General features: G+C 43.6%; 5 protein-coding genes across 5 annotated transcripts; 4 read left to right on the top strand and 1 right to left on the bottom strand.

Moving 5' to 3' along the window:
* Positions 1 to 1,582: 1,582 nt before the first annotated feature.
* BDB00DRAFT_944081 (ABC-2 type transporter-domain-containing protein) lies at positions 1,583 to 6,577 on the top strand (the record flags this gene model as incomplete). The annotated part of the gene is made up of 8 exons (XM_053129481.1): positions 1,583 to 1,777; positions 1,864 to 2,072; positions 2,180 to 2,514; positions 2,599 to 3,677; positions 3,745 to 3,862; positions 3,945 to 4,070; positions 4,158 to 5,748; positions 5,834 to 6,577. Exons 1-8 carry the CDS (start codon positions 1,654 to 1,656, stop codon positions 6,575 to 6,577), a joined length of 4,326 nt encoding a protein of 1,441 aa, XP_052985480.1. The 5' UTR covers positions 1,583 to 1,653.
* Positions 6,578 to 6,862: 285 nt separating this feature from the next.
* BDB00DRAFT_795869 (general substrate transporter) lies at positions 6,863 to 9,870 on the top strand. Its single transcript, XM_053121425.1, has 9 exons — positions 6,863 to 7,546; positions 7,641 to 7,759; positions 7,868 to 7,891; positions 7,983 to 8,127; positions 8,198 to 8,368; positions 8,453 to 8,665; positions 8,747 to 9,260; positions 9,335 to 9,539; positions 9,637 to 9,870. The coding sequence occupies exons 1-9, from the start codon at positions 7,360 to 7,362 to the stop codon at positions 9,685 to 9,687; spliced, it is 1,629 nt and encodes a 542-aa protein (XP_052985479.1). The 5' UTR covers positions 6,863 to 7,359; the 3' UTR covers positions 9,688 to 9,870.
* A 21-nt stretch (positions 9,871 to 9,891) lies between these two features.
* Positions 9,892 to 11,440, top strand: BDB00DRAFT_223444 (replication fork protection component Swi3-domain-containing protein). Its single transcript, XM_053116534.1, has 5 exons — positions 9,892 to 10,194; positions 10,272 to 10,347; positions 10,432 to 10,554; positions 10,624 to 10,705; positions 10,795 to 11,440. Exons 1-5 carry the CDS (start codon positions 9,998 to 10,000, stop codon positions 11,289 to 11,291), a joined length of 975 nt encoding a protein of 324 aa, XP_052985478.1. The 5' UTR covers positions 9,892 to 9,997; the 3' UTR covers positions 11,292 to 11,440.
* BDB00DRAFT_223512 (P-loop containing nucleoside triphosphate hydrolase protein) lies at positions 11,385 to 13,392 on the bottom strand. Its single transcript, XM_053116535.1, has 9 exons — positions 13,298 to 13,392; positions 13,070 to 13,229; positions 12,869 to 12,999; positions 12,409 to 12,756; positions 12,244 to 12,337; positions 12,147 to 12,166; positions 11,946 to 12,080; positions 11,751 to 11,843; positions 11,385 to 11,687 (listed from the first exon to the last, which is right to left on the bottom strand). The coding sequence occupies exons 1-9, from the start codon at positions 13,298 to 13,300 to the stop codon at positions 11,478 to 11,480; spliced, it is 1,194 nt and encodes a 397-aa protein (XP_052985477.1). The 5' UTR covers positions 13,301 to 13,392; the 3' UTR covers positions 11,385 to 11,477.
* A 1,065-nt stretch (positions 13,393 to 14,457) lies between these two features.
* Positions 14,458 to 15,565, top strand: BDB00DRAFT_795851 (uncharacterized protein). The gene is made up of 2 exons (XM_053121424.1): positions 14,458 to 15,012; positions 15,104 to 15,565. Exons 1-2 carry the CDS (start codon positions 14,517 to 14,519, stop codon positions 15,343 to 15,345), a joined length of 738 nt encoding a protein of 245 aa, XP_052985476.1. The 5' UTR covers positions 14,458 to 14,516; the 3' UTR covers positions 15,346 to 15,565.
* Positions 15,566 to 17,888: the final 2,323 nt, after the last annotated feature.

Genomic DNA, 17,888 nt, shown 5'->3' with positions numbered 1-17,888 from the left:
TAATCAATCGATGAATGTATCCTACGTTGTACTTAAAATTTATTGGGATGGATAGATCCCTTCCAATGATTCTAAGTCAACTACATTATTTTTCAATACAATCACAACATAGGGCTGGTTCATATGGCGGTGCTAGCGATAGCTTCACTTTTAAAAGAGTCCCACGCCAATTTTTTAGTCTACGGTTAGTGGGCAAAGCAGAGAAAGTGAGTCACGACCTGATGCGGTAAGCTTATTGTTGAATGGGTGTCCATTTTTATATATCGACACGTATTCATATAGTTCTCTATTGTTATACTACTGCAAATGTCGTCGGTATGACTATGTTTACGGGATAAGCGACAAGGTCTTCTGCCTCGGCAAAATCAATGTATAATGTCACATGTTGCGGGCGAGAGATAAACAATAATAGCTACTTCCTCGGCTCGGGCCTATTTAGTTGCCGTTAAACAATAATCTGATTTAGGTTTTTTTTTCAAAGATCCACACAATGGACAAGATATTACTGTAGTAATCATTAAGCACGTAATATAGGCGGTCAAAGATACTACACTATACATGTGCTAGCAAGTAAGCATTTGTTTAGCAGTTGGCAGTTGAACAGTTTTAAAAAAAATTATAGTATCAGCAACCTCCTTTTGAGAAGTCCGTGTAAACCACATGGTTTATCAAAGTTTGTCACCCCCTGCATGCCGATATTTTATAATTCTGCCTTCCGTTGTGTACAATTTTTAAGGGGTAGAGGCGAAGTTGATTTGTGTATGAGCAACAACTAGATATAACGTCGGAGGGTTACAACGCTATGCGGATCATTCAAGGGGGGACGATGTAAGCATATCATTATTATCCCCAAAAAGAAAAGCAAGATAACCTTTTGTTGTTGCTGTACACACGGAGTGTCTCTTCCGATGTCTATTCTGTAGCTAGTGGGCACGCGTATACGAATCAAACATGAAGGGAAATCTTATCGTTACGCGTTGCAGTCAGAGTGCTGTTGCCATTGGCTGGGAGACAAGATTGCTGCGGGTTTCCATCCCATTCAAGCCTACTGCGCCATGTTTGCCCCAATGGCTCGGCTTTATTTAGTGTAGAACGAAGCGTTGCCGCAGCAAAAAATAAATTCTTTCATGTCACGCAGACCATGCGGTTGCGGGCGTACTGTTTTTCCGAATTGAACTTTTTTGGAGTGTGCATTTTACCAGCAAGACAATTGTCATCTCCGCGATCGCAGATCAGAGAATTGTTTCCGAACACGACATTTGAAGCAATAAGCAAGGGCGCTTTTCGCTATTGTCGTTCGATCTGTCCACCGATAATGACCAAACGCCATTTCTTCTGCTACTAATGATGATGGCGCTGACGATGGTTACAAGGATCGGCATAATAAAAAGGTTGTAGACAGCAATTTACATGAACAAAGAAAATGCGTTACCTAATTGACAAAGGAGGCTACGGTACAAATCTGATCTAACCAAACAATACGCGACTGTTAGAACAGCGTGAATATACTGGAAACAGAACCGGAAATGAGTATAAATACAGCGATCTGTTTCCTTCCAGGTTCATTTCACTCTCCACCTTTCTTTACTTCCTTCGCACCCCTTTTTTTATTCCTCTCCTCCCGCTACTACCACTTACAGCACTACACCCATTATGGTGAAAGATCTTGGATCTGCTGCACCACCGTCTGTTGCGGATTCGGTTGACACCATTGCTGACTCTGCCGGACGCAACGGCACGTACGGCGAGCCTACTGCAAATGCTGTCGACGTTGAAGGTGAGAGTCCACTTTGCTTCTTTACATGCTTCACGCTAGAATTGAGGTTCAGTTTTTCTGATCTGAAACGCAAATTGGAATATTAGCGGCCATCGAAGAGTACAATGAGTTGAAAAAGGAACTATCTCGGATCAGCCGCCAATCCACGACACACGAAGGCAAACTCGAAGAAGGCATTGCTGCTCAGGAGGAGTTCAACTTGGATGAGTTTTTGCACGGCATGTCTCATGAAAATCAACAAGCGGGAACGACACCCAAACATCTCGGAATTGTGTGGAAACATTTGACAGTCGAGGTATGAACTCAAAATCATACACAGATCACCATATATAGCACCACTTTCTGCTTTGTACCACTGCGTGTGCGCCTGCTAAACAAAGTAAAATCATTAATCGATGATAGGGCTTGGGTGCAGATGCTCACACGATTCCCACCGTACTCAGCGATTTGACCAAGGTACTTCGGCCATGGAGATATTTCGGAATCGGGATGGGCGGCAGCAAAAAAACGATTTTGCGTGGCTTGACTGGTTTTTGTAAAGACGGGGAAATGCTTCTAGTCCTGGGCCGACCTGGAGCCGGGTGTACCACGTTGCTCAAGATCTTGGCCAATATGCGTGCCTCATACACCAAAATTGAAGGCGAAGTCAGCTACGGGGGCATTGATCCACACACATTCGCCCAGCAGTATCGTGGCCAAGTCGTCTACAACGAAGAAGAAGATCAGCACTATCCAACGTAAAGTGTCACTGACTTTCTTTATATATAAATCAAAGCCAATTGAGCAACATTACTCACTAGATGCAAATTGCACGCATATAGACTTACTTTGAAGCAAACACTCCAGTTTGCACTGCGCACCAAAACGCCTGGCAACCGTCTTCCTGATGAAACACAAAAAGACTTTGTCAACAAAATCATTTATCTTCTCGGAAATATGTTGGGCCTCACCAAGCAAATGAACACTCTCGTTGGCAATGCTTTTGTACGTGGTCTTTCTGGTGGTGAACGCAAGCGTCTATCTATTGCCGAGGTCATGACTACTCAGAGTTCGATCAACTGCTGGGATTGCTCCACCCGTGGTCTTGATGCTGCTTCTGCCCTCGATTATGTCCGCTCTCTCCGTATCATGACTGACGTGTTCAACAAGACGACCATTGCTACACTGTACCAGGCTTCCAACAGCATCTTCAACTTATTCGACAAGGTCCTGCTATTAGACGATGGCTACTGTATATATTTTGGCCCTGTTGGTAAGGCCAAGGCATACTTTGAAAATCTTGGCTTCCACTGCCCACCCCGCAAGAGTGTGCCTGATTTCCTCACCGGTTTATGTAACCCACTTGAACGTGAGATCAAACCAGGATTTGATGACACTGTCCCACAGCACGCGCCAGATTTTCAAGACCGCTACTATGAATCCGACATCTACAAGAGCATGGTAGCAGAACTCCAAGAATACGAGGAAAAAATTAATCTCGAGAATCCCGCCGAACTGTTCAAGGAAGCCGTGCGCGAAGAGCATCAAAAACGAGCCCCTGCCAAACATCCTTACACCGCATCATTCTATCAGCAAGTCAAAGCACTCACTATTCGCCAATACCATCTGTTGATCAAGGATTATCAAGCTCTCATTTCTCGATATGGCTCCATCTTGATCCAAGGTCTCATCACCGCCTCCTGTTTCTTTAATATCCCTTTAACTGGCACCGGCGCCTTTTCCCGCAGTGGTGCTTTGCTGTTTGCTGTTCTGTTCAACTCTTTCATCTCACAATCCGAGCTTGTCAATTTCTTGACGGGCCGTCCGATCCTTGAGAAGCACAAACATTTTGCTATGTATCGTCCATCGGCATTCTATATCGCTCAAGTGATTATGGATATTCCATATGCTGTCGTTCAAGGTAAGTTTCTCATTACATCTTTAATCACTTGTCGTGAGGTTTATCCTAACATGCTATTGCATTGTAGTGCTCTTGTTTGAAATCTGTTCGTACTTTATGATGGGTCTGAATCTTACCGCTGGTCGATTCTTTACCTACTTCATCATTCTATTCTTTATCAACATGATGATGAATGGATTTTTCAGGTACTTATAAAGCATTTAAGGACAACAATGAGTATGTACTAAAGCTCTGTCATTAAACTAACAATACATGCACTATGTTTAGATTCTTTGGTGCGATTACTACAAGTTTTTTCTTTGCAACACAGCTTTCTGGTGTATTGCTTATCTCGTGTGTCATTTACACCGGTTATGTAATTCCATACAACTTTATGCATCCATGGTTATTCTGGTAAGAATCGTATAATAGCTTCCAAAACAATGAACTATGATAGTAGCATGACTATTGTTACTGATACAAACATTATTTGAATAATAGGATCTACTGGATTAATCCGCTAGCTTATGGCTACAAGGCTCTGCTAGTGAACGAAATGGAAGGCCAAATTTACTCGTGTGAGGGTCAAGGCAATGCCGTACCCTTCGGTCCTGGTTACGATGACTGGGCACACAAGGTCTGTACCATGAAGGGCGGTAATTCTGGCGAAAACTTTGTACGGGGTGACGATTATCTTCGCCAAGCACTCAGCTACGAGCCCAACCACCTTTGGGCACCCGATTTCGTTGCGTGTGTCGGTTTCTTCTTGCTCTTTACTGCTATGACCGCATTGGCCATGGAATACATTTCAACAAACAAGGGCGGTGCTCTAACTAAAGTTTATGTCCCTGGCAAAGCCCCAAAACCTCGCACGACCAAGGAAGAAGAAGAACGACGACAGAAACAGGTGGAAGTCACTGAAAAGATGGATACAATCGCCACAGGCACGACTTTCTCATGGCATCATATAAGCTACGAAGTTCCATTCAAAGGCGGACCTTTGCAGCTCCTCAACGACATCTCTGGCATTGTCCGACCCGGCCATTTGACTGCTCTCATGGGTTCTTCTGGTGCGGGTAAAACAACTCTTCTCGATGTATTAGCCAAGCGAAAAACCATTGGCAAGGTCGACGGTCGTGTCTATCTCAACAACGAAGCGCTGATGTCTGATTTCGAGCGTATCACTGGTTATTGTGAGCAAATGGACATTCATCAGCCAGCCGTCACTGTGCGTGAGGCCTTGCGCTTCTCTGCTTACTTACGTCAAGACGCCGATGTACCTCAATCTGAAAAGGACACATATGTTGAACAAATCATCACGCTTTTGGAGATGGAGGATATTTCTGATGCTCAGATTGGTGACGTTAGCCACGGTATTGGTATCTCAGTTGAAGAACGCAAGCGACTTACGATTGGTATGGAACTTGTCGCCAAGCCTAAGCTGCTTTTCTTGGACGAACCTACTTCCGGTCTGGACGCCCAAAGCTCTTACAACATCGTCCGTTTCATCCGCAAGTTGGCCGATGCCGGCTGGCCCGTCTTGTGTACCATCCATCAACCCTCTGCCATTCTGTTCGAGCACTTTGATCACTTGTTGCTTTTGGTCCGTGGTGGACGCACTGCTTACTATGGTGAAATTGGCGAGGATGCCCGTACCATGATTGACTACTTTGAATCCAACGGTGGACCTATCTGTTCTCCTAATGCCAATCCTGCGGAATACATTTTGGAAGTTGTTGGTGCTGGTACTGCTGGCAAGGCAAAGCGCGACTGGGCTGATATCTGGGCCAAGTCTGCTGAAGCCCAAGCACTTGAAGACGAACTCGAAAACATCCACCAAACAGCTAATCAATCACCAAACCGAACGGCGCTAACTTACGCTACCGGATTCTGGTACCAGTTTCATCTGGTACACAAGCGTATGATGCTTGTCTACTGGCGCTCACCTGACTACAACATCGGCCGATTCATTACTTTGATGTTCACTGCCCTGCTCAATGGCTTTACATACTGGAAGATCACTCTCACATCATCCGACATGCAGAACCGTTTGTTCGTTTTGTTCGGAACCTTCATCATGGCTAACATTTTGGTAAGTTGTCTCAAAGTACTAGTGGCTCCTACCACATTTGTTTGTCTCTTCTCTGACATGCTCTGCTTGCTTTTTTTTCTTCTAGATCATTCTTGCTCAACCCAAGTTCATGACTGAAAGACTCTACTTCAGACGCGAATACGCCTCGCGTTTCTATGGCTGGATGCCGTTTGCCTTTACTTCGGTTCTCGTGGAAATCCCATACATTTTGGTGCTCAGTGCATTTTTCATGTGTGGCGTCTATTGGACTGTTGGTTTAGTGAACACCCCTGAAGCGTGCGGCTACTTTTATCTCATGCTGATTATCTTTGTATTCTGGGCGGTCACCCTGGGTTTCTTGATCGCATCCATTGCCGAGATTCCGACCATGGCAGCCGTGATCAACCCGCTGGTCATTTCGATGCTTATTCTCTTCGCTGGTCTGATGCAAACGGAGAGTGCCATGCCACGGTTTTGGAGTGCCTGGATGTACTGGCTTAACCCTTTCCATTATTACATTGAAGGTCTGGCGGTCAACGAAATGGAGCATCTGCCGGTCGTGTGTAACGATCTCGACTTTGTCAAGTTTACACCGCCACCCGGCCAGACTTGTGAGCAGTACCTCTCAAACTACTTTGCTATGGAAGCACCTGGCTATGTGGATAACCCAAACGCAACCGATGTTTGCAACTACTGCACATTCAAATCTGGCGCAGAGTACTATGAACTGACTTTTGGATGGAACGCAGCCAACAAGTGGAGAGATCTGGGTATTATTGTCGCCTTCTTTGCGTTCAACGTGATGGCGTTCCTTGGCCTTTGCTATTGGAAGAGAACCGGAAGACGCTAAAACAAAGGCAACAGCTGTTGCTCTCACACACACACACACACACACACACACATCTTCACACATACACACTTTACATACACGATACAATGTATATGATAGATCACTCTTTTCTCGCTCAATTTTGTAACACCCTTTTGTATTGCTCTCTTTGCTGTTCAACATTCTTTACTACTCCAACTGTGCCACTTTAACCTGTAGCAATTTTGTAACAACATCCTCTTTTTTTGTATAAGCTCAACAATAACAAAAAATATAATATAATATAATATATATACTTTTCTTGGACTCGAAAATAATCCTATTGTTTGCTATAGGAAACCATGGTATTGGATTGTCGCTTTGCCCGAACTGTGGATTTTGTGTGAGGGAAATTATATTAAGGTTGTACTACGAGAAAACAAGAATTGACATTTTTTCGTCTTCTGCTTGTTGTTTTCATATGGGGCGGATCAAATGGCCATATCCATTTTCAACTTAGCGCACGGACATTTCAAATTGACCGAGGAGAAACGTAGCAGTAGTGCTTTGATCAAAGCGTTGACGTGTGAAAAAGGAAGACATACAACCGTGACGGACAGGCAGGAAACGACGGATGGTAGGGGTTGAGCCTTACTGCGTACTTCCTCTTGGTAAGCTGCTGTTGAATTTCCGGAAACATCCACCGAAGGTCTCACACAGACCAGAGAGATAATCCCGGCATATATAAAGGACCGTCACTGGGAGGAAGAGGGAAATTATTTGAGTGGTTTTCTGACTTACCAACAAAAGGGAGAGGTGTCATCATGGAGTCCGAGTCAAAAGACGATCGAGACAACAAGCAACGGACATTGACTTCAAATCTTACTACGAGCGAAAGTTTTGATTCCCATGACAACGACATTGAGCAGGTTGGCACTGCTTCATTGTACACCTATATCCTTGTCACTTGTATTTGTGTAGGCGGCTTCCTCTTTGGCTATGATACCGGCGGTAAGCCTATAATCTATGATAATACTTACAGTAACTTGCTAGTGGTCACTTTTGAACCTACGCTGATAATGCATCTGCTACCTGGCACAACTAGTTATTTCTGGCGCACTCCAGCCACTGCAGAATGATTTCCATATGGACGATGTCGATAAGGAGTTGGTTGTCGGAGGAACGACCTTTGGTGCTATTTTTGGCGGCTTCTTCACTGGTCTGGTAAGTAAATTACATTTGTTTGTTATTACGGTCCAAATGATTTAATGCATATTTCTTATCACGCGAGCTCACACTATTCGTACTTTGCTCTGATTTGACTGAAACTAGTTATCCGACCGATTTGGAAGAAAGGTAAAAACCAAACGGATTGGATAGACACGTGAGATTTTTTTTTCTTCAACAGAAAATTTTTGTACTCACTCACAGTGGTTGAATTATTCAGCCATTGATCATGATTTCTTGTCTTGTCTTTATAGCCGGTGCCTTACTGCTCGCTTTGCCCCGGTCGTATGGCGTTTTGCTTTTCGGTCGTTTGGTTGTAGGTGTCGGCGTCGGCATGTCATCCATGTTGGTCCCTGTATATATCAGTAAGTCTTTCGGTTCCTTGGGGTTGCGGAGATGGTTGGTTAATGTCATTCTTCTTCCTTTTCCTTTAAGGCGAGGTATCGCCAAGGCAAATCCGTGGTCGCCTAACCACCTTGAATACATTGGTCGTGACTTTTGGGCAGGTAATTGCCTACGTGATCAATATTGCTTTTGCCAATGTGCATGATGGATGGCGCTACATGTTTGGTTTGGCTGGTATTCCAGCACTTATCCAGCTTGTCGGTATGTGTTTATTAGAAAACGACGAAAAACTGTAAGTACAGCATTGATCATAAACTCATCAGTATCTTCGTATACTTCTTATAGTCATGCCATTCCTTCCCGAATCCCCTCGTCGATTAGTCGCTGTTGGTAAAGCCGATCAGGCAAAAGCTTCGCTTCGTCGTATCTATGGTAATTCAGTTTCAGACAGCTTCCTGGATCGTGAAATCAGCTCAATCGCAGACGAAGTTGCAATATCCCGCTCGTCCACATACAAGGATTTCAAAAAGCGCGAAAACTATCACCCATTGATCATTGGTATGTCAGACGATAGATCAAAGAAAAAGAGATTTACAGAAACTTAGGCTAGAACATATCGTTCAATCATCATCTACATAGCATGCATCCTTCAAGCAGCACAACAGTTATCGGGCTTCAACACAGCCATGTATTATGCAGCAACTATTCTACGCATGGCTGGCTTCCGTGACCACCAAAACTCGACAACAGTAGCCATCATTGTATCAGCAACCAACATGGTGTTTACTGCAGTCGCCATCACCATGATTGACAAAGTCGGACGTCGTCGCCTGCTCGTGGTGACCATGCTGATTATGATAGCCGGTCTAATCGCACTGGGTGCTACGTTTGCAGCACAGCAAGGATTCATCACTAAGCAGGATTTGTGCTCGGGCTACACAACGCATTGTGCCCGTTGCATCAATGATGACAGGTGTGGGTGGTCCATTTCTCAGGATCAGTGCATGCCGTTGGATGTTTTGGGAACAACCGACTTGTATCAGAGCTCAACGGGCTGTCCTCCAAAGAGCAACGATACGGCTATCACAGGTGTCTTACTCGCATTCTTGATTGTTTACGTCGCCGGCTATGCATTGGGCCTTGGCTATGCGCCGTAAGTTTCTCTCTCTCGTTTATTTGTTTCAAGGAGAACTAGATAATAATAACTTTTTTTTCAATCCATATTAGTTGGGTGATGCAAAGTGAAATCTTCCCTATTGCTTTGCGTGGCAAGGGTACCGGTGTTGCGACGGGTGTCAACTGGATCTGCAACCTCGTCATCTCCATCACATATCTTTCAATGATTAACGCCATGACAGCGGCAGGCACATTCTGGTTTTATGCTGGTATTTCATTGATATTCTGGGTCCTTGTTTTCTTCTTTGTGCCAGAGGTAAGAAGTTAATCTGATATTTGTTCATGGAGACTTGAGGTAATGCCTAATGAAGACGAATCACACTTACGCTACATGTCTTTATGTGTTATTATAGACTGCTGGACGCTCACTTGAAGAAATGAACGTTATATTTCAGAAAAAATAGTTAGTATATTTTATTTCATTATACATATCTTCGTTCCTATTTTTATTTTCTATCGTATTTAATATCTTGTGACAATAATACTTCTGTAATAATACTATGTCCTTCTACTCTCTAACTTAATACATTTTCTGTAATACATTTATTTGCTTATTGAATAAATAAAAAAGCACAACACGAACGCGTCTGCCTTCTTTAGTTGATTTTGACGCGTCTCGAAATGTCCCTTTTCTCTTTTCGGAATTTGTTTCAGTAGCGCGACGCGTTTTCTTCTGTTTCCCCTTCTCTGCACACACACACATACCCACGAAAAATGGATATTGACGAACTTGACGCATTGCTTCTCGACGACTATGATCCCTTTTCTAAAACGGACGACAAATCAAACAACGATCCAAAAGAAAAGGACACGACATTTGATCCATTAGCAGCAACAACAGGCAAACGATCTAATGATGATGGACCCAGTACGTCGAAACGCAGAAAATTCAAAAAGCTCGATGCCGATCTGTAAGACCTTAGTAAATGCTATTACAATTGCCAGCTGTGCCTTAACAAGGAAAGGAAACTGATTGTGAGGTGTATAGTCTATTAGATGCAAAGGGCTTACCACGATTACGCCATGAAACACCTTGGTTAAAGTTTCAAGGCAAAGGCTTCGAGGTAGATTTTTCGAATCGTTTTCACCTGCATATGCGGAAAGAGAGGAAAACTCACAAAAAAAACTGCTTCTATCATTAAAAATAGGATGATGATTTAAGGAAACTTATCGATTATTATACTGTGTGGGCACATAGTCTTTATCCTCGTTTGCAAATTCGTGATTTTGCACGTATGGTGATGAAGGCGACAGGGCAGGCACGAGTAAAGGTATAAACAGATATACTTATTTTGGATTTTTGTTGGTTATTTATTTACATTGGTATATTGCGATTACAGTATACTTTAAGCCAATGGCAAGATGAATACTACGAAAAACAGAATGCGCTTAACGAGAATGATCCAGACAAATCTAACCAAGGTAAGGATAACAGAAGCAAGCGGCCATGATATATTTGTATTATACTTAAGCATCGATGATTGGTATCCATATCTGTGGCTCGTTGCTAGATGATGAAGATGATGAGGAAGAGGCTGGACCTGCCGAAGAAACCAACGTTCCTGTTGAAAACAATAGCAACTCGGAGGATGACGATTCTGACGAGGATAATGAACTGTTTTTGGATTACTTGACTGGTGTTCGAACCAATGTCGAAGATACCCCTCCTACCACTACGACAGACACGAGTACTTCAACAAACAGCGCAGGCAAACAACGACCAACACAACAATCTAAACCATCTAATGCAGCAGAGAAACCTGATGGGCTACAAGCAATGAGCGACGATGACGATAACGACGAAGATTATGACATACCCATTCCAGAAAAGCCACGAGAACAACTGCAACAACACAGCAGCAGCAGCATTGAAATGGATAAGCATGATGAAAATATTCACAAAACTGATGATGACGACGACGACGAAGAAGACGAGCCCTTATTCTTTAAAACCACCAACAAACCAAGGCGTAGGATTACAGATGATGATAGCGAAATGAGCGAATAAAAAAACCTCAATCATTTGAAAACAAAAGTGTATATAAGGAGAGTGAGATATGGGGAGGGAATAAACAAGACACAGAAAAAAAAAGAATGTGTATAATACAAGTGGAGATGATGAAAAGAGAGAATGCGTGTAGAAATCTACTGACCGACTACAGCTGCTATCAGAGAGCCTGTTCTTTTTTCTCTGTTATGCTTGGGTCATCTGTTGGCGCACAGTGGGCTCTGCCTTATCGATAGGTGCATCGTCATCCTCAGCAACAATCTGTGTCGCCATATGCTTCTTGTCGCCATCAAGATAAATGGCTGACTTTTCCTTGGAGATTACCTTGCTGTCGATCACTACATGGCGGATAATTGTTCCAGGTGTATCATACATGGGATCCAAAAGAATGTTTTCCTATAAGCGTATATTGTCAGTTGTACTTGCGCTCCCTTGCTTTAATCTTTCTCTGAGACTTACCATGATCCGACGTAAACCACGAGCACCCGTCTTTTTCTCTATCGCTTGTCCGGCGATGTTCTGCAATGCCGTTTTACTGAAATGTAACTCAACCTATGCATATATTGAAATGTTTTTAAGTCTGCGCTCACCACCAGCATGCATGCATCATATTCATATAATGCAAATCAAAGTTAAGAGTGAATAAAAGTATACCTGATTAAGATCAAACAGGCCTTCGTATTGCCGCAACAACGAATTTTTAGGCTCGGTCATGACACGGACAAGATCATCAACCGACAAGTTGTTCACTGATGCAAGGACTGGTAAGCGTCCCACGAATTCTGGTATCTATTAGATAGTGTTACTAGAAGAAAATACCATTTACTCAACATGCAAATGAAAAAAAAAACCTACCAAACCATATTTTACAAGATCTATTATAAATGCAAAGGTTAAAGTTCTTCACGTTCCGATTATAATCCATGACGACCGATGGTAAAAAGCAAGTTACCTGAAGGCTCAACAAGAGACAGTGGATGACCTCCATCCAGTCCCTCTATCCGATCTTCTGAGGGTGAACGTAAAGTCGCATCAAAACCAATAGACTAAAAACAAGTCTCATGAGAAATAACATTCATCAACAAGAATAATCATGCCACTTTGGGTAATTACTTACTCCTTTCGCCAAACGATCCTGCACCGTCTTTTCCAACCCAATAAATGCTCCACTGAGTATAAACAAAATGTTGCTTGTGTCTACAGCATAGGTTTCGCCCTTGCCGCCATTTTGTCCATTTCCAAGCGATCCAGGCATGCCACCGCGACGATTTTGACTACTGCTAGCGCCCGACTTGTCGGTTACATTCACCACAGTTCCTTCCAACATACGTAATAGAGATTGCTGTACACCTTCACCAGACACGTCTCGTGAAGTCGATAGCGAGTCGGATCGTCGTGCAATCTTGTCGATTTCGTCGATAAATACTATACCCGTTTCGGCTTTCTTCACGTCGTAATCGCATGACTACATATAATATCCAAGTGATGCGCGCAAGATTTTATCCCGAGTCAAAAACACATATACAAGCATTTGTTTTTCCTAACACAGCCACTAAAAGAACTGGCTTGTAGTATACCTGTAATAATCGCTGAATAACCAATTCAACATCTTCGCCTACATAGCCTGCCTGCGTAAACGGGGTTGCATCCGACATGGAGAACGGAACCTGTAATACCTGGGCCAATGTTCTTGCCAGAAGCGTTTTGCCTTGAAACGAAAGTATTAGATATACTCTACCGGCCAATGTCCCTTCCATTCCATTTTGTCGATCAATTACCAGATCCAGTCGGGCCGATAAGTAAAACATTACTCTTCTCATACACGGTCGTGTCCTGCACGTCAGTGTCTGTATCAATAGCAGATGAAGCTTTGCTTTCAGAATCTGCCAAAGATCGCATACCACCCATTTGGGTTGGTGGATTGAGCCACGCCCGTCTCTGGGAGCCTAAACGTGGATTATATGGTGGGTGTTGTGATGGTTGAGGGGAATTTTTGCCTATCGTACCATAACGTTCAGCTGGCACTAATTCCGCAGCCCCGACACCTTGTATTGGACTGCTTGCATAATAGTCCTGTGGGAGCGTAGGCCGATGGTGGTCTGCATGATGCCGTTCTTCCCCATCCACAGGCACTGCCTCTCTTTGTCGTTTTGCCCATTGTCGAGCCAGATTGGCTCGCACTCTATTGTAGTGATTAAACACGGCCACCGCGAGAATCTTTTTTGCCCGTTCTTGACCGATAACGTAGTCGTTGAGATGTTTGACAATCTATGTAGTATTGTTTTTTTATAGTTTTGTAAGGAGAGCCCGAACGCAACAGACATTAAAATATAAACGATATAGGATGAGCATATAAATATATCAATATATATATTCAGAAAGCTTGTGCATCGAAATGAATATATACCGTGCGTGGGTCTGTCAATCGAGCTGCTTCGAAATGGTCGTGTGGGAATGGGGACTGTTGTGGTGGAGGTGGCGGTGGCGAAGCGTCCTGTGACCCGTACTCCATGGTATAATAAGAGTAACGACATGGCGTTAACGCCTTGATGCCGGGCCGCACTGAGGATCGCCTTGACAGTAATGACAGATAGCTGCGCTGGGGTACCAGTATCCGGACACGGTTATTTCCGAGACGCTGACAATTACTGTTCGCAATGCACCACAGTTGACGATGAAGCTGTCCTTTGGGACTCATTATTGTTGAAGATGTTTTGGGTGGAGTAAAGGGTGGGTTGTAGGTGGGCTAAAGCAAAAGAAAGTATGCTGGTTGCAAAAGAGAGAACAGGGTTGCGTTTGCGGGCTCGGTCCTGCTGCTTTGATCAAATCTCAGCTGACTTTAATCCGTTGTCATCGACGAACCCCCTCGGCGGTTGGGAGATTCAAGGGAGGGCTCGTGAGACAGGGAGTGTACGTAACAAGATTTGCTTTTCTTTTGCACACTATTTTTTGTTAGGCCATGCCGCTGCTTGGATTCATGCTATTTTCACTCTAACGATTGATTACACAGCACGGGGAAAAGAACGGGTTGCAATCACCCTGTTTCTTCTCACATACATATCTCAATGTCCCACCCGAGCTGAGATCCCGAAACGAGATAAGATAGGTTTATTTTCGTCCTTATATATAACCAGCGCCCCCTCCACACTTTTCCCCAAATCCCCGGATTCTTCTCCTTCCTCCTCTTTATCTTTTATTTAATAAAACACTTTATCTTTTTTGTCCATGACTATACCATTTGTATCGAATGAAACCAGCAGCTGGCTGCTATACATTTTGACCGATTCAGCATTACCAACTGGCGGATTCGTGGCCTCGTCGGGTCTCGAGGCTACACACCAAGCAGGTCTACTCGACTCGACCAACTTGACCGAGTTTGTCACCAGTGCCAACCACAACTATGCATGCAACACGTCCAGTTTTGTTCGCGCGGGTTTTGAAGCACTCGACCATGCCGATCCCCTGGACTGGCTTGAAGAATGCGATGCGGTCTGCGATGCTGTCATGGTGGCCAACACGGTTGGACGACGTGCTTCACTAGCTCAGGGCGTTGCGATGGTTACGCTTTATCTCAAGTGCTTCACAGAGACATCAGAGAATGACAATGGCTTGGATATCTCCATTATGAAACGGTTCAAGACAATGATCCGTGCAGAAAAGGTCGATGGTCATTTTCCTATTTGCTTTGGTCTTGTATGCCGTTATCTCAAAGTGGATCTTGGTAAGTACTTTTATTCGACATACTATAAGGTGAAGGAGAGACGGGTTTGCTTAGGTGGAGAGGTTTATTGATCCAGGAGCTATTACAACAGAAAATACCCTCCATTTGTGGTTATACCTTTTTACACGGACGCTATATTCATCGGCAGTTCGGATGAACGTTATTGGCCCGTACGAAGCTCAGAAGCTTCTGTTTCAGTCGCGGGAACCAATCGAACGCATTGTCAAGGAAACTGCGGACATCCCAATGGAGGACTGCTGTCAAACCAACCCGCTCCTTGATGTATGTCAAGGCATGCATGATCGACTCTACACACGGTTATTCAACAGCTAAATAAGCTCACATTTACTATCTTTACGCATTTTCCGCACGCCCTATAACTATTGCATTTGTTTATCTACTCCTTTTACATCATTCATCATTCATCACCCATATTCCCATGCATGTAATTTAATAATAAAGCACCACATCTCAACTGTACATTTGCTTTTCGTCTTGTGCTAACTGCACTAAAATCCAAATAAACCTACAAAAAGATTTAAGATACAAAGAACACCTAGAAACCACTAAGTGATGAACGGTATCCGCTTTAAGTCTCACTTTCGTTTGATTGATGCGTGCGGCAACTTTTGTTCTCAATGTAAGCGAAAAGAGCCTGCACCATATATACTTCTGGGCGAAGGGGTCTGGTAAAACAATAGCGATGCTGTATATGGTTATTAGCAATATTACAAGCGCGCATGCGCAATGTTGAGCCGTATCATCATGTGCCAGTAGCCATCATTGGTTATCGAAACAGTACTCTACATATTCTGACGGGAACATCTTTGAAATGTACTTTTGAATCAGTGAACAGGAAGCTGTCCTGTATTCAGTCAATCCCCCTTATGAGCTGCTTTTTGAAAAGTACACGGCCGATTTCACGTGTTGCAGCATTATAATCATGGCAAGTGCATTTTAAATTGATATATTTCCACCAAGCTCATCTCTGTGTTTGCACTGATGTCGTGTACATACAAGAGAGTCGTTTCGCGTTAAAATTGAAAGTAGACTTTCCCTGTTTTATGCGAATGAAAGTTGACGCGAATATTTGCACTAGCAACCTCTGTCATTTCATGATATTGGATGGTTTTAAATGTTACATAGGAAGATATTGACGATTGAAAGCTGGTATATGAAATTAACGGGGATACAAAACATGTAAACATATCATACACATTATTGATAAACACAGGCACCGATAAAGGGATAAATAGCAGCAGCATCATATCATGTCTGAGTAATGCATACTAATGCATTTGTAGAGGCGATCACATCGCGACCAACATCAATGCATTACAGTGATGCATGCTTTAAGAAGTTGGATATACACATTTCCTGTCTGCGCGCTATCCCTACCTCCAATCTCACAGCTGAATTAAATACATGAAAGCCCCGTGTTTTCCTGCTTAGCTTGATATAAGTCGACGTATACATGTTTACTTAGAAAATGGCAAATTCCATAATTAATCAATGATATACGTTACGTAAGATAGACTTCAAATTTAGAAGGGCGAGCAAGGTATCAAGTACGTTGGACCCTGGGTTATGGTGTATAGTCAACGATGTACGTATCGCATAGCTTTAGCCACGTCGACTTCTCAAGTACAGCAGTCACGATTAGAGTTACGGATAGAATGTTAATTACAAAAGCCATTAAGCATTAAAGTAGGTTCTTTCATTAAGTTTAAAATCTGCCTTGCCTCACCAAACTACATTGTGCAATTATGTTCATCTCTTATATAATCGATATTTTTATCTCCTCCACCATTAAAAAAGTCGTGTTAATTAATGCATGCATGTTTCGTCGTTTCGATACAACGCACTGTGGTGTGTGCGCGGGCATATCACCTGATCTCGTTCTTCATTTTCTTCCTCCTTCCTCTCTCTCCCGGTACCTCCGATCGGTCGCTTTTACATGTTCGGACGAGAAGTGATTCGGCAACGGGCGCACAGATGAGCTTTCAGAGCGCGTGTGACACGTAGGATCTGAACACAAGCGACGAAAAAAAGGCTCTTGTCCGCGCAACACGTTGCGTGGCAAAAAGACACGACAGAGCACTTTGTAGTGCATGCGGCGATTAGAAAGGTTGCACTTGACCCCCTAAAATAAATTTATCATCCGTCAATCATACATTTAGACAAGTTACCTGTCAACAAGTATAAAGTGTCTAGCCTAAGCAGAGGGAGAGGGAGCGATCTTCTTTGATGCCATCAACAATCAACCCTCAAGGTTGGCTTGTAATGTTGTTGCCTAGGATACAAATGCACGACAAACAATAACACCAGCTGATGGAGGGAAACCGTTACGAGCATATGCTGCAGCAAATAACTTAGGAGGATAAGAAAATATGGGGGGCAAGTCTAGGTGGATTGGCGGAGACACCGGACCGATAAGGATTCGGAGAGGGCGGGGGGGCCGGTTAGCATTCGAGTTCGGACGTATGATGATAGTGAGCGAGAGCGTACCTGTGACCTGAACAATACAAAAGTAGTAGTGCTAGAGCTGCTAAGGTGGCCGTAGATCCAAAGCAAAGAATAAGGCAGACTGTAGTCGTAGATTGACGAGAAGAATGAAATGCATTTGCGAATGATCGGAACAACCAACCGGGGAAAGGCACCTGTGTAACACAGCCCGATCCAACCTTGTACGCATAGCGAGAGAGAGAGAGAGAGAGAGAGAGAGAGCGAGAGCCAGGCATCACAGACAGAGCGTAGTAACCCTCGGCTTGTTGTCCGTTTCCCTTTTTCTTTGCTTCTTCTTCTTCTTCTTCGCCTCTCTTTCCTACTTTTTCTTCGCTTGCAGCTCCTAAAAGCTTATATTTTTCGATACACCT

This window comes from Zychaea mexicana (assembly GCF_025766255.1).
Source record: "Zychaea mexicana strain RSA 1403 chromosome Unknown BDB00scaffold_2, whole genome shotgun sequence".
NCBI classification, from domain to species: domain Eukaryota; kingdom Fungi; phylum Mucoromycota; class Mucoromycetes; order Mucorales; family Lichtheimiaceae; genus Zychaea; species Zychaea mexicana.
The sequence above is the reverse complement of the archived record's forward strand: the minus strand, read 5'-3'. Positions and strand labels throughout refer to the sequence as shown.

Coding starts and splice junctions, on each gene's coding strand:
- BDB00DRAFT_223444 (XM_053116534.1), top strand. CDS start 9,998: ATGGATATTGACGAACTTGACGCATTGCTTCTCGACGACTATGATCCC. Junction 10,195..10,271: donor AAAAAGCTCGATGCCGATCT/GTAAGACCTTAG, acceptor TGAGGTGTATAG/TCTATTAGATGCAAAGGGCT. Junction 10,555..10,623: donor CAGGGCAGGCACGAGTAAAG/GTATAAACAGAT, acceptor TTGCGATTACAG/TATACTTTAAGCCAATGGCA.
- BDB00DRAFT_795869 (XM_053121425.1), top strand. CDS start 7,360: ATGGAGTCCGAGTCAAAAGACGATCGAGACAACAAGCAACGGACATTG. Junction 8,369..8,452: donor AGCACTTATCCAGCTTGTCG/GTATGTGTTTAT, acceptor TACTTCTTATAG/TCATGCCATTCCTTCCCGAA. Junction 8,666..8,746: donor CTATCACCCATTGATCATTG/GTATGTCAGACG, acceptor TCATCTACATAG/CATGCATCCTTCAAGCAGCA.
- BDB00DRAFT_795851 (XM_053121424.1), top strand. CDS start 14,517: ATGACTATACCATTTGTATCGAATGAAACCAGCAGCTGGCTGCTATAC. Junction 15,013..15,103: donor TTATCTCAAAGTGGATCTTG/GTAAGTACTTTT, acceptor CTATTACAACAG/AAAATACCCTCCATTTGTGG.
- BDB00DRAFT_223512 (XM_053116535.1), bottom strand. Junction 12,081..12,146: donor ATCTTGTAAAATATGGTTTG/GTAGGTTTTTTT, acceptor ACTATCTAATAG/ATACCAGAATTCGTGGGACG. Junction 11,688..11,750: donor GTGGTTTACGTCGGATCATG/GTAAGTCTCAGA, acceptor ATACGCTTATAG/GAAAACATTCTTTTGGATCC.